The sequence below is a fragment of the Antennarius striatus genome, chromosome 18 (assembly GCF_040054535.1).
Source record: "Antennarius striatus isolate MH-2024 chromosome 18, ASM4005453v1, whole genome shotgun sequence".
NCBI lineage: Eukaryota > Metazoa > Chordata > Actinopteri > Lophiiformes > Antennariidae > Antennarius > Antennarius striatus.
The window spans coordinates 14,355,267-14,370,586 of NC_090793.1; the positions used below are offsets into that span (position 1 = coordinate 14,355,267).

Here is a 15,320-nt window from a genome sequence, read left to right on the forward strand (position 1 = left end):
ACAACTAAGTTTGTTTGGGAGAAAAACTCAACTGTAACTTTAAGTAATTGTCATTAATTTTCAAATTAATCTCCCCCACCATCTTTTCCCACCACCCTTAACCCCTCCCTCCTCAAATTAATTTGAGCCAGAACATGTAACTACGCACATTGCAATGCTTGTTATGCCTCAGATTACATGGTGAAATGAACACACACACACACACACACACACACACACACACACACACACACACACACACACACACACACACACACACACACACACACACACACACACACACACACACACACACACACACACACACAGTGTTAATTTCAGTCAGGAAAAGGCAGGTTCTCTGGAATATATTATATAATAACAGGGTGGAGGTTCACATTAATCTAATTTTTTTTCAAAAGTAATTGAGTTGCTATACATAGACTTGCTACTGCCTTTTCCCTTTGTAAAATATCAAGACATTATCATTAATACAGTAATCTAGTCTTACACAATTTGGCTTGAATGCTTGTGAAACTATTGATATCTGGCCAACAAAGCACACTGAATTGGGTATTTTTTCAAACTTTACAGGGTTTTTTTTTGGTCTCTTCCACCCAATATCTGAGAAATACAGTTAATTTTTCATGAGAAATGAACTTTTTGGACAGTTACAGGTAAATCAGTTCCGATGAACATATGATTTGTTCAAAAAGCCATAAAATTTGCTTCCTGGGTTTCAGAGGCAAATGGCAGATTTTTTGAATGCCATGACTGGATAGCCCAAGTGTGGTTACCAGCCTGGGAACAGGACAGGGACCACATTCTCAGGGAAATCATGCACAACAACTGGGGAAAGGTATGGGATGGGATCACATGCTTTAGAATGCCATGAAAGGGAAGAAATAATCAAGACAGAACGTGTCACAATTTTGTCATTAAATGAATATACGATTTCCAGTATAACTAATGCATGGCAGACTTACTCCACCTGTGTCTTCTCACACAATTGCAAAGCACTCTAAGTGAAACTATTCTGCACAACATACACTCCTGAAAAAGAGAAACCTGAGAGACACAGCCCTAATGTAAAGCCATTTAGCTCAAAGAATCTGTTCTTTCATGATCCCATAGACTAAACAGTGCTAAGAGCAGTCAGTCAATGGGATCCATGTATACAGAACACTTAATGGTGTGAATAATTCATGCCGTGCGGTTAAGTTTGGAGAGGTGCTGTGGAACAAAATGACTAGAGGGCAGGTAATTGTTATCGATTCACCCGAAGCCTCTCTCCTATTGAGAGCCGCTTTGAGAGATGGGGTGTGGGACTCTATCAAAACCACAAAATAAGCCCTGTCTCCTCTCTGCCTGCCTGCTTGCTGGATACCTATAAATTTAAGTGCCTTGACAAAGTGTCCAAGGACAGAAGAACCTGTTCAACCAATCAATATCTTCACAAACTGGCACAGAGTCAGTGGGTTCCCAAACTTCCTGGCAGCACCGCAGGGCAACCATGATGGTTGATCATCCCCCTGTCAGCACACTGCCAAGTCATTCTTAAATATTCTATAAGTCAGCTCTTTCCACTGCAGTGTTTCACAGATGGTACTAGTAAAGAGATTGCTTTTGAAACATTATCTCTCTCGAACATTGTACTCATTCATGAACTGTACATAGAGGATGTGTCTGGAAACTTGCTTTTATTTATTGATTCGTTGCAACAACAAGTATTTACCGTAATGAGAAATGACAGTTATCTTTCCTACAGAACCCCTTGCTACATCAACGTATGAAATGGGGAGAGGACTTTCTCATTAGACTAACATGCGGTTATCACTGCCTTCAGTCTCTTGGCAGCAGATGTCCATAGTAGTGAAACAGATATAATCTCCAGAGAAAGGCTTTGTGAGTTCTTATAACCATGCCCCTCAGTGGTAGACCAGTGGCGTTACTGCCTACACACCTGACAAATCTAGCTTTCACCTGAATATCCAAGTAATACATAAAAAACCTCAGACAGGCCGAGCATTTTAGATGGAAAATCTGAGAACGAAAGGTGAACTATAGTGTTTTTGGTCAATGTGGTTGACAGTGACAATATGGGTGCGGTAGGAAGATCCACTACTACACAGCAAAACAGAGATCAATGACATAAGCAAACTACACAAGGTGTTGTGTGTCTTGGCAAGGCTCATCATAACACAGGTTAGGGGAGCGGAATTGAAAGGCATGCAAGACAAGGATGCGTGCAAAGAGGCAGACAAAAGAAAAACTTACACTATGATACACAAGAGGTTCATGTGATTAGTACGAGTATTGTAGAAAAGTGATATTGGTGTCTTTATTGAAGTTGCTGGGAAGGATATTTGACCTCACTAAAATACATAATCAAACTAAAAGGGGGTGGGGGAATAAAAGTGAAACTGACAAACCTCCACGCTGATCTGTTTGAGGATGAAGTGATTTGATGGAGGTGAGCAATGGAGTTAAAAGATACAAAGTGGAGAGGAAAACAACACAGTGAAACAGAACAGTGCTTCCATAGACACAGTGGACTTCAGTGACACAGCACAGATTGACAAAATGATATATTAACAGAGTACCAGGGGGGGAAACTGGCATTGTTATTATAAGGTTTTGCAATTAAGACATGCATTTGTCAAAATTCTCACAAAGAGAGTACTTGGCATATTAAAGAACGTGTGCACTTTTTTCTTTAAAAATGTACTCCAGTTTCCCTCCCAAAGGTAAACACATTCACACAGAAAGAACAGCATGAAGATATTTGTTAAGGCCTGACTACAGCTGTTTTGTCTCTATGACATATTGACATGTCACACGGATATGAAGGAGTGCCAGGAGGCAAAAGCTGACATGCCACCACCAATATGGTATAAACACTTGACAAATGAGCACTCATACAAAATCACTGGACTTTTGTGATTCTCCCCACACTGATGGAGTCCACTTCACAAGCAGGGTCACAAATGCAATCAGAGTTGCACATGTGACTGCCTACATAGAGAAAAATATTCACACTTAATGGATGGGATGTGACATGGACAGAAACATGTGGGCAAAAAAAATTCTGTGTGCACCCGCACGTCTCCTATAGCCAGCCTCCCCCACTCCAAAGACGAAACATGAGGACATCAGTCTCCAATGACTATACAATGTCAAAACAAGGTGGTGCTGAAAGCATGTTTGTACCTGCAGAAAGGCGTTGAATCAAGCTATGAGACAGTGGAAAAAGAAACCAAACACATTCACAGACATAAAACACCAACCCATAATGAGCACATAAAAGTCTGACAGTGCTGAATCTGTCTTTGGATGTTAGTGAATGTTTGAAGGACATTTATAGATAATAATACCAGAATAGTTTATTATCCAAAGGTAAACACTCTTACATATCTCTTCAAGTAGTAGTCAATAGCATTTTTAACCAACAAATCCTCTGAATCCTATGAATCTTGGAAGGTGCCGGAAGTTCGGACCCAAATTTTCACAATCTATAAACAAAGAGTGTAGATTTTTGCGCTTACAGTATGTATAACATTTGCGTCCAAAGCTTATCATATTTACGGATATGAAAGCAGGTGTTGCAAGCTCCGAAATCCCCCCTCTGGTGTCTGATAAATTAAACAAAAAATACATAACAACAGTAAAGGAGGAGAGATATGTCAAAGGCCACTTGTCTTGAGCTCCTCATGCTTTAAATCCAATCAAGCTACCCGGTAATGGCTCAGTCTCAGGTCTCATCTCCTCACTCTGGCAACATTAACAAAGACGAAACAAAATAGCTGTAGAGCCTTTGTTCTCCACCCCAGACACGAATACTTCTAAAAGGTTACGGCTGGTTTGATTTCTGTCTCTCCAGTGGTGTAGAGCCTGGAAGAAAATCGTGTTGGGGCCAACGGGTTGACAGCTACCTGGGTGGTGTTACTGACTGGATGGGCCTGGGGGCCCTGCTGGCGCCACGCCACACAACTACTGTAATTACTTCTGTGTGAAAGAAAAGGCTGCATTTGCACACATGACAGACATGCCCCGATTAACAGACAAGAAACACATCCCTTTCTTGCCTTTGCTGTTTGTCTGTCTACTTTCCCCCGCCAAGATTTAAGATCTAAACCCTCTGGAAACCACAGTGTTTAATCAGTAACTAGGATGTCACTGTGTTCTTCAAGGATGGTTTCTAGTTTCAGCTCCTCTGATCTAGGTGGAGGTTCTGTCATATTCGGTATTTTTTTTCTAAACAGATAAACATGAGTAGGACATTTTGTTGGGGAAAAAATAGAATCTTAATTCAATTTTCCATTTCCTACATGGAAGTATATAATTTTCTATCTGGGTTCAAGGGGACACACTAGAAACTCGCTTTCTTATTTTATCTTGAAGGAAGGTAAATTCAGACAATGGAATCATCCATCAACAAAAGACTGTGATATAAGAGGATGCATGTATTTTTAATACAATTAGAAATTTATAGTTGAGTGACTTATTTACCCTGAGACTTTCACTCACACCCCACCCCCTCTGAGCACATCGAACAGCCATTCTGTTTCATGAACATTTGGCATGGTGGTGTTATTCACAGAGGCTGACCTAGACTGCTCTCTCCCCTATACCAGCCTTTTTTCAGGATGGGCACAATGCATCCATAGCCCTGCAATAGTCTGCTCACAGACATACCAAAACAAAAACAAACCTTGAAACTCCAGAAACCCAGTGCCTCTAGGAGATCAGCATTGTGCCCGGGGGAGAATGGAGCCTTTGGACACAGTCGAAATAAAAAAAAGAAAGGAGGCCTGGCAGGATTGTCAAAACCAGTGGAGGAAACTGTTTCAATGCAGCTGTTATTACAGAAGCTGCACCTGGTCGAGTTCACATCCAAACAAGAGGTTAAGTTTAGCTAATTTGTATGGGAGGGAAAGCAAAGAAGAAGTAATGGTTGGGGACTTGGCTGAAGGAGAGAAAAACAGAGAGAGAAGTGGTATAAATGTGGTCAGCACATGTGGAATTACATACAATCAAAGACCCTTCAAGTTCCTTTTTCTTTCCACAAGAATGTTTACTTTTTCAGTATAATTGGAACTCTGAAGAGGTTGACGGCAGGCTGAGATATTTTGGAAATTGCTCAGTGCACCAGTAGGTGTGATTTTTCTTTTCTTCTACCTTGACAGTTGCTAAAAGGCTATCAGGAAAATGAAGATGTCAATCATAAACAGCCTGTAAACTGCCCACACATTAAGAGAATGGCCTCAACAATCCTGAACAACTGAAAAAACCCCAAAACGATTTCACTGGATTAACTATGGAAGGTGAAGGTTCTTAAGAATAAGAATTTGAAGTTTATTGGTGTGCCCAATGCGCAACTTGTAGGTGAATGGAGCCCAGGAGGTTAACTGGCACCTTCCACTGCCAGTTCACACTCCAAATGTTTTTGATCCACATGGGCCTTGAACCAGCTACCCTCCCGCCCCCAGCCCAAGTGGCCTGAGCTACAGCTGCCCCAAAAAGAAAGAGAAACAGTTATTAAAATTGACAGCCGGTAGAGTGAATGACATTAAGCATAAAATAGACAATAAACTTTACAGGGCTGTGAAGTTGTTTGTGGTATCTGATATGCCAGATAAGAAAGACAGAGTAAATTTGACTTTACCTCGTACGTAGAGATTGGCAGGTGAGGAGTATCGGGTCCCAGCACTGTTCATGGCAACACATTCATACTTTCCTTGGTCAGACTCCTCGCTGTTCTCAATTTGCAGAGCTCCTGTATTGAGGATTAACAAATTTAGCTGTCTTGTATGACATTTATATATACATGAAATGAAAGCATATGATATATAACAATGACTTGCTAGAATCATAAGTCAACTAGTCTAACCCTGTTCATGTGTAATTAAATCTCACAGATGACACAATTTTGTCATGAAAATGCATCATAAACTATCAGATGCTTTTGCTGGTAAAACAGTAATTTAGTCTGGTTGTGTTAATGAAAAAAAAGACAAAGAATGAAGGTGAATTAATCATCCGAATAATATGTCACAACAATCACAGTATAATTAAGACTTGTGTATAATGAAATAACTCACACATAGTTTGTGTCATGGAGGGTTATCTACCTTTAACACATTTTGGGACCAAGCCCAGCTTTAATTGAAAATAACCACAACAAACACAAATGAGGGCATACAATATTTAAATAAATAATAAAACTGCTGCATAATATACAAAACTTTGTGATCTATTGTTTACCAAAGGTCACTATTTGTAGTGGTGAATCTCAGGAGAATTGTTACTGAAATAGCGTTTTGACAGTTCTGAGAGTAAAAATTTCCAGTTACCCCTATTGTTGAAATCAAATAAAAATATAAACATTTAACAAAAAATAATCAGTTAACTGTTCCTAGAAGTCATTATTTTGCTTGATGCCCTAAAATTCTGATGCAAAGCCAGTTCAACAGGTTCTCTTATCTTTTATTGAGTATAAATTTAGCAGTGAAGTTAAACTATTGGACCGAGTCTTACTGTAGCCCTCAAGTGAGATAATTCTTTGCAGGATGGCTGAGATTAGTTTCCATAATCCTAAATATCTGCAGTCATCAAGAAGAAGACTAACGTGTTGTTTCTAATAAAGCACTAAAGCCCAGAAGACCCGTCTTGGTCTGGTTATTTTAATATCCCAAGTCAAAAACCATCATATTGTCATTGGAATGCATATTACTGACAGACGAGAGGAGTTGTAATAAGTGAAATGAAAAGTGAACGACATCTTACCTGCATCCCATGAACTCAATAAATATATTTAAAAAACAAAACTATCTGTCCCTGCAGCACATAGATGTATGTCACAAACAGTGACAGCATTTATCACGTCTCAAAACAGCATGGTGTGAGCATGAAAGGCAATGGGCCACTAAGCAGTTTTCAAAATGACAAAAATACGTAACATAAAATGATATCAGGATATGTTTTTCTCCATATCATGCAGTATGAGATGAATATAACAAACAGCTTCACCACCAACCAAGGGGACTCGAATCAAGACAAGGCCTAAAAAGAGAAATGAAAAAGGGTGGGGCAGTGACTTGTGGTAAAACGACCTTAGATCTCATGACAACACATCGCTCCAAGATGTTTGCTCTGCAAGTTGTGCTCATTGCTGTCTGATTCAGCACTGACATGCACCTGCATACTAATACTGTTGTCACCAATCTGTCAATCTGTCCATTCTCTCATGGGAGAAAACAGTGTGAGTGCTGCAAGAATTGAAAAGGTTACCGCTATGGCAGTTGTCAATAGATTCTATGCCAAACCTATTCAATTACTTCCAACTGCTCAAACATAGGTAATTTTTTCTACAATGTCATTACATCAGCCACTATGCAGAAATGAGAGAACTGAACAGACACTTCCATAAGGCTGCCCTAACTCATAAGAAATGGGGGAGAGGGACATCTTTTTTATTTATTAATTTGCCGTCTCACCCTTGTAGGGTGGTATCTGTGCAACATCCTCAAGCTCGGGTCCTCTACCAGAGGCCTGCGAGTCTAAGGGTTCTATGCAGTATCTTAGCTGTTCATAGGACTGTGCTCTTCTGGATTTAGGCTTCAGATGTTCTTCCAGGAATCTGCTGGAGCCACTCTTCCAGTTTGGGGGGTCACTCCCCCAAGTGCTCCTATTACCACAGGGACCACGATAACCTTGATCTTTCACATATCTTCCAGCTGTTCTTTCAACCCTTGATATTTCTCAATCTTTTCATGTTCCTTCTTCCTAATGTTGGCATCAACTGGAATCGCCACATCTATCACCACTGCTCTCTTCTGCTCTTTGTCCACCACCACTATGTCCGGTTGGTTAGTCAGCATCTGTTTGTCAGTGTGGAAGCTGAAGTCCCACAGGATCTTAGCCTTGTTGTTCTCAATCACCTTTGGTGGTATGTCCCACTGGGAATTGGATACTTCTAGTCTATACTGGGTACAGATGTTCCTGTACATTATCACAGCTACTTGGTTGTGCCTCTCCATGTATGCTGACTCGGGCAGCATCTTACACCCTGCTAAGACATGATGGACTGTCTCTGGGGCTTATTTACATAGCCTGCACCTTGGGTCAGATCTACTGTGGTAGATATTGGCCTCTATTGCTCTTGTACTTAGGGCCTGTTCTTGTGCTGCCATGATCAGTGCCTCTGTCTGCTAGTCCAGCTTTGTCCAGCCATTGGTAGATCTTCTTGATATCAGCACCTTCCTCTATGTGACAGTGGTACATTCAGCGTAGGGGCTTGGCCCTCAATGTTGTCTCCTCCTCTGCCTCATCAGGTTTCTGCTCTCTGAGGCATTCACTGAACAGTTCATCTTTTGGGGCCATTTTCCTGATGTATTCTTGGATTTTCATCCTGGACATTGGCTATGATGCTCACTAGTCCTCGGCCTCCCTCTTTCCGCTTAGTGTACAACCTCAGGGTTGGGTACTTCTAGTCCATACTGGGTACATATGTTCCTGTACACTATCACAGCTACTTGGTTGTGCCTTTCCATGTATGCTGAGCTGGCGAGCCATCTTACACCCTGCTACCACATGCTGGACTGACTCTGGGGCTCCTTTACATAGCCTGCACCTTGGGTCAGATCTACTGTGGTAGATATTGACCTCATATATATGGTGGTATATATATATATATATATATATATATATATATATATATATATATATATATATATATATATATATATATATATATATATATATATGGTCTTTACTTAAAAACTGCAAGGATTCACCTCTTTTGGTAAAAACAAGAGCAGAGGTTGAAACTGAAACAATGTTTGCTTTGAGTGAAAGCATGTGTTCACAAAATTTTTAAGGATTAGAGGGAAATTTGAACATTTGTGATAATTTCCAAGAATACACCTTCAACTTACTTTTATATTTCCAGAATTGCATGTACATCTATATATGGCAATCCACCATAACATTTTCAGCAACTGATTAATTTTCTACTTTTGGTGTGGTGTACCCCTTTCACTCTTACAAAAACATTGTGTGCCACCCTCCACAGATTGTGTGGGCTACCCTGTGTTTTAAATGGAAGTAGACCCCATTTCACATTTGTTTAATTTTAAATAAGCATAGTGTAGTGTTAGATCCTTCCAGTAAATGGACTGATGGTGGCATAGTCTTTAATTTTTTAGGCATATTAGTATCATACTGGCACCATGATAGCTTGAACTGCTTGATCATTAATAACAACCCTACTTCATGTGTGATTAAAATGCTGTGAAAGAGTCACTAGTGAAAAAACAAAACAAAACACAAGCCATGGTTCTTGTGCAAAGGGACCAGAGGTGCAAGTGTGTGTGGAGAAACACTGACTTAAAGCAGATTACAGTAGTTTTTGAGTATACAGTAAACATGGTGGGAAATTAAAATAGAGTAGACATTAAATGCCAAAATACAAAATTAAGTCTACACTACATATCAGATACTAAAAGTACTCTTCCAAAAAATTCATCAAACAAATTCAACAAAGTTAATTAAAAATCTGTGGCAAATGCCTATTTCCATTCTCCTGAAGTTGGTGTTCATTTGTTTGTTAAGGAGAAGACAGCAGACGGAACACGCTGGGATGGACAAAAGGCAGAGTGGAAGGGCTGGTGCTAAGAGCATGGATGAACCATGTGATTTGGCATTTGAGGGGAATGTAGGGGTCTGATATGAATGTGAGGGAATGGTGTGGATGTGATAATTTTCAACACACTTCATCATCCTTACCTCTAATTGGCGTACCACCTATGAGGGAGTAATTGTGATGCAAAAAGGGTTGAGAGATTAGTTAGCTATCCACTTACAACAGTGGCAGTCAAAACACGGCCAGAGATTAAAAAAATAAATAAAAATGAAGCAGGTGTCATCTAAAAATACAATGTGAAAAACTTCAGGGAACTTGTCAATGTCATAAGTTAAAAATACATTTTAAACTGAGTATGATTTATTGTAAATGAACAAAAAAACACGGCCCTTGAGCTCTGCCCATTTCTGAAAGATAAACAGTTGGAAATATGATGTTACCTGTAACAGTTACAGCAGGAATCACTTCACAGATTTAGTTTTTGTAAGGTTTTTAAGATGATCCCTCATTCTCAATAAATGCTAGTTGAGCAGAAAGCAATTAGCAAAATGAGTCAGAGAAATGAAAGAAACCCAGAAATACAGCAATGCACAGGAAAAAGTATTCAGGTCAGTGGTAAAAAAAACATGAGAAAGAAGTTAGAATCTCTGCATAGTGAATGACAGAGATGTTTGAAAAAATAAAGTGTCAGTGTACTCATTCAGAATTAAGCTTGTGTTGCATTAAAAAGTACCCTGTCTGCTACACTGCAACAGCAAATTATTATGCGTTACTGCTCACAAAATTGGCCTAATTTCATGTCATGCACAGTAGTATAAATCCTGACATGTCAGTAGTGGTCAAGTAAAGGGCTGTGGATAAAATGAATTGCTTGTCTGGATGGGAATTACATAGCAGATTTTCAGGCAGTCTAATTACAAGAAATAAAAATAATTAAATGTTTGTTACAAGATGTTAAATAAAAAAAAATCTGTTTTAGCACAATTTTATTCTCGTAAGAAATATTACGAAACAGCAGTTGTGTTAGGATGGAATTTGTTAAAAACATCTGTGTCTAATTTAGGTTGTTTGTGGCAGAGACACTTTTTTAACACTGCCACAATAAGGACAGTGAATAGTGGTTGTGCCCTAGTGACCTGTATTCAGCTTCCAGCAGGCAGCTTGAGCACCAGGCCTTTTATAGAATACTTCCAATTTTTAATCTTTAGAGCCTTAGACCTGCTGCCTGACTTGACTCTCTCCAAGTGAGGATGGTTCAGACAGAAATGACACGACTGAACCTGGTCAAATGCCACTAATCTTTCCACCTTTTCTGTGTAATCCAGGTCAGACAAGCACTGTTTTCAAATCAAGTGGACTGCTAATGTGAACAAAGGGCACCTCATTGATTTTTTTTTTCCTTTTTGCAAGGCTGAATCCTATCTAATGCATTATCTGTAGGTCTCATTGTCACCCAGCTGCATGCTTAAAAAGGGATTAAGGATTATTTAATGCAGTGAAAAATTATCTTTCTTTACTTTTAAATGTTACAAGCCCATGCATCACTGCCAAAGACTTGAAAAATGCCAGACCAACATTATTGAACTTCTGTGTTCCCTTAGAAGTAGCTTTCATAGTCATGTGGAAAATCCTTTACCAAACTTTTCAAAGTGAAAAACTTTGAGTACAAATACAATATAGTCTTCCAGGACAGGGAATCAACAAAGCCTGACATGATAACAAAACGTATTTCCCTATATTTTACAAACCAAGACTTATGTCTGTTGATACGTATTTGTAATATTTAGAGGCCCAATATTATACTCTTTTTAATTAATTTCACACAGCTACCAGATGTCCAATTACATTGCATTTGAAATGTATTGCTCCAAACCGATCTGTGGTCCTGGATTTCAACTGTCTGAAAGTTGCTGAAATGAACCCCCCAGTAGAGCCGGCTGTTTTTCTGGGCTGGCCATTAAATGCTAAAGAGTACACACCCCACTATTGTGGCTAATGGTAGCTTGGAATAATACTGTATTTATGTGGACGCGCATAAGTGCGCATGCACCACCGTGCATGTTGGCTGCTCCGCTAGCTTTTACTTTTTAAACTTTGTTACTACTTAGGTATTTCTCTTATTTTTCTCTCTCATTTTTCATTATATAACTTGTAATTGCTGTTCTCATGAACTACACTGAACTGTTGGATTCCGTCCATACATAATTTCTTTCTACTAACCCTACGTCGCAGTGAGGGGGAGGACGAATGGAGGACGAATGGAAGCTAGGACACTAAAAACTGTACATAATTATTCTCTCATCTATTCTGTATTTATTACAATTTCCTTTTAGCTTCATTCTTAAATTATCCTTATTTTGACATTCTGTATGTTTTTTTTCTGGAGCAGTTTAAGTAAAATAAATTCCTTCCTCAGGTATCTATAAAGCACGCTGATTCTGATTGATGTACCAGGTGCTCCACAAGATACGAACAATTGTTCAATGATTTCTAAATGTTCCTAAGATGCTGTATTATGTTCATATGTTCGTTTTTTTAAACCGCGCACTGCATCTGACGAGTTCCTCTTTCTGCTGCAGCCCATGCCAAGCAGCACTCCATACCAGCACCTCTAACACTCATCTCCCCCTTCTCGACTTCATCGTACTCATCAAGCAACTGTAAATAAGATAAAAATGTGGTATGTGTGTGTATGCATGTGTTTGCTATAAACTGGAGGAGACACTGTACGAGAACATACACGCACACATACACACGCAGGTTACACATACACAGACCGAAGCGGAACAAACTAGTTAGCCAAATGCAAGCTGACTTCCAGAACTTTTCGTGTCTGTCGCTGAGCAAAGACATTCTCGACAGGAGTGATCCTAAACAGGTAATTTTTGACTTGTTTCAAGAGTGTGTGGGCTGTACAGTTGATACAGGATCCGTTTGTTTTCCAAATTTTAGGAGTTGTTAGGGTTAGGGAGGACCACTATATACTGTATATGTAGAGAACAGAACAAACATGTTTTTCATACATGTCATATAGAGTTAACTATAAACCATAAAACATTAAATTTGACCAAATCAAACTGTACCTGAGCGAAGTTGTTTTATGCGTCCATTACTGCTGCTGATGTCCACAGGACGCATGTCCTTGAACCAGAAGATCTCTGGGTCCGGATTTCCACTGGCAGCACATAGCATAGTGGCTGTTCTGGTCCTTTCAACCACCTTCACCTGGGGACCCATATCAATGGTGGGGAAGCCATGTGGGATCTGGTTTTCTGAAAATGTAAAAAGGCAGGTTTTTAGTATATCCTACAAAATAATAATTACATTTTTGTTCGGACAAAAATAGGCACTTTATTTCTTTGAAAGGCATTGTGTGCAATTTGTTGTTCTGGTAAAGACATAGGAGTGTTAGAAAAAGGTCAAATACATTTAAGGTGCTACAAATTGAGTAATGACATCCCAAAACACATGAATTAATGCATGAACAAAATATGCTACTGGGGAATGGAAGAGCTGGTACAAGTTGGATTTCAAATTATCTCTAATTGATTATCATAGTGGGCTTATAACATGGCATGGGAAGTCTCAGTTTAAATAGGGGAAGGATAGTTGCAATCTGCCTCTGGACACACATGCATAAATAAACTGCCTTAGGCGAGCTAAACAAGCCTATTTGAATAATCCAACTCATCAAAAAGGATGTAAATGCATATCCATGACAAAACAAAAATGTAATCTTCAGAATGTGGGATTCTAAAGTGAAAGGTTCTCATTCTCTCCAATAAAAACTGACATATTATTTGAATTGAAAATATGAATAATATGTCACAGACCACCTCGAGCTAAGCCTTGGCATGAAGCATGAGTCACAAGGAAGATGCATCTACAGTACCTATTAACATTATCATCAAAGAGCTCCTATGTGTTTGTTTTTGGGGTTTTTTGCATTTCAGCCATAGGTATTGAGGCGGGATCTATCCTTGCTTGCTTGGTTGCTTGCTTGGTTGTTTTGTCAATAACCCTGTAAACCCTGACAGTCCAATAGTTACTCTTCTCTAACTTAATTAGTGTTTATTAACTGTTGCTCATCGGTCTTCCCAGCAGTGTTTCAACCTGACAAAGATCAGTTCTTTAACTCTATTTTTACAAAGAATATTTGAGTTGTAGGAGAGGAAATTACAGAAATTGCTCAGTAATAACAACATTGCCATATGTTTGAAATCAAATGTGCTACTATGTTTCATTCACGTCTCTGCGTAACAGCGCACCATTCTGACTGATTTATACTCAAGTCATAATCATTTTTTGAAAGCGCTGTTTGGAACATGTAAACTTGTATATAACAGTATTTAAGAATCCTGGTCTTTTTTTCAGAAGCACTTGCTTTTTTTTTCCCAGCTAGATTTACAGCAACAAATCAAGACATACTCCAGGACTGATCCATGTTCTTAAAGCAATTGTATATGATTTAGAGGTTCTTTAAACTTCACAAAAGGAAGCATGCTTGAAACACTTACTTCTCCACCTTATATGTAGTTACTTGCTTTATTATTGTTTGATATTTTTGCATGTAGTTCCTTTTGATAAAACATTCCGTTGCATTTGTTTACAATGTGTTGTAAAACCCCAGTCAGACTTCTACCAATCTTTGGGCGCAATCCCTCACGCAACCCTTCACTCTGCCTCCCCCTTTACATACTGTACATACTAATGGAATTCAAATAGGCCTCCTGTGTGTTGTGTGTTTGTTCAGGGGCCTGTATACAATATATACTGTATATATGTGCATGTCTAACAGTATTTGGTGATTGTGAAGAGAATTTCCCGTTTTGGCATAAACGTAGTATGATTTTTAATTTAACTTAATTTAACCTCTGGACAGCGTTAATTAAGGGGAAACAGGACAGCCTTTAAGAACTATTTTCATCAGCTTGTTCTTAAAGTTGTTATCTCTTTCATCTCCATCCTCACATGTAAATGTGTCCTTGGGGGCAGACAGTTACAATAGAATCCTCACTCAAAACAGTGCTAATGATTGTAGCTCTTGCATTTGGTTCACCATCAGAAAATACCTATCTGCAGGTTAGGAATAACTAAAAGACATTTGCCTCACAGAAATTAACTAAATGAACACACAGATTTGGTAATCAAAGAAATTTGAAAAAATAATGTCCTCACCTCAATAATTTAGTTGCTGAAGTAAAATTAATAAGCCTTTACAAAACAGTCCACTGAATAAAAGGTTGTGACTATTAAGACATTAAAATGGATTTAAGTTTAGTAAAATTTATCATGGAAAAAAAAAAACACCAAAAACTTTCTCCCAACTTTTTATGTAAACGCCCTTTCATTATTAGTCATCCCACCAGCATGGCCAGACTGTGATCTTAAGACATGTATAATGTGGAGATGTATCTGAATGTTGTTATTTTTTTGCCTCTAAAGTTAGATCAGCAACGTGTATCTTGGAAAGATGGAATCCAATGGAGCAAATGAGACATTCTCCATTTACTCCACGCTTGGCTTGTGTGACTCCAAAATCCTAATGCAAGCGTATATGACTGGAGTTTGACTATGCATGGGGGTTGTATTTTGTTCTGATCACAAGCAGCGTTGTTTCTCCTTTCAGCCTTGTGCTATACGTATACACTGGACAGTCTCATATTCTCATGTAACTGATGCCAAGCCTCTCATCTTT

The 15,320-nt window shown here is 38.9% G+C and overlaps 1 protein-coding gene across 10 annotated transcripts in view; it reads right to left on the reverse strand.

The window, feature by feature from the left end:
- Positions 1 to 15,320, reverse strand: part of LOC137611737 (receptor-type tyrosine-protein phosphatase F-like) — a 174,710-nt gene that overhangs the window by 65,557 nt on the left and 93,833 nt on the right. For all 10 annotated transcript variants that reach the window (XM_068339798.1, XM_068339797.1, XM_068339796.1 and 7 more), the window contains exons 5-6: positions 12,706 to 12,894; positions 5,645 to 5,755 (exon numbers count right to left, since the gene is read on the reverse strand). In XM_068339798.1, coding sequence (XP_068195899.1) covers positions 5,645 to 5,755; positions 12,706 to 12,894 — 300 coding nt within the window. The remainder of the gene's footprint in view (positions 1 to 5,644; positions 5,756 to 12,705; positions 12,895 to 15,320) is intronic.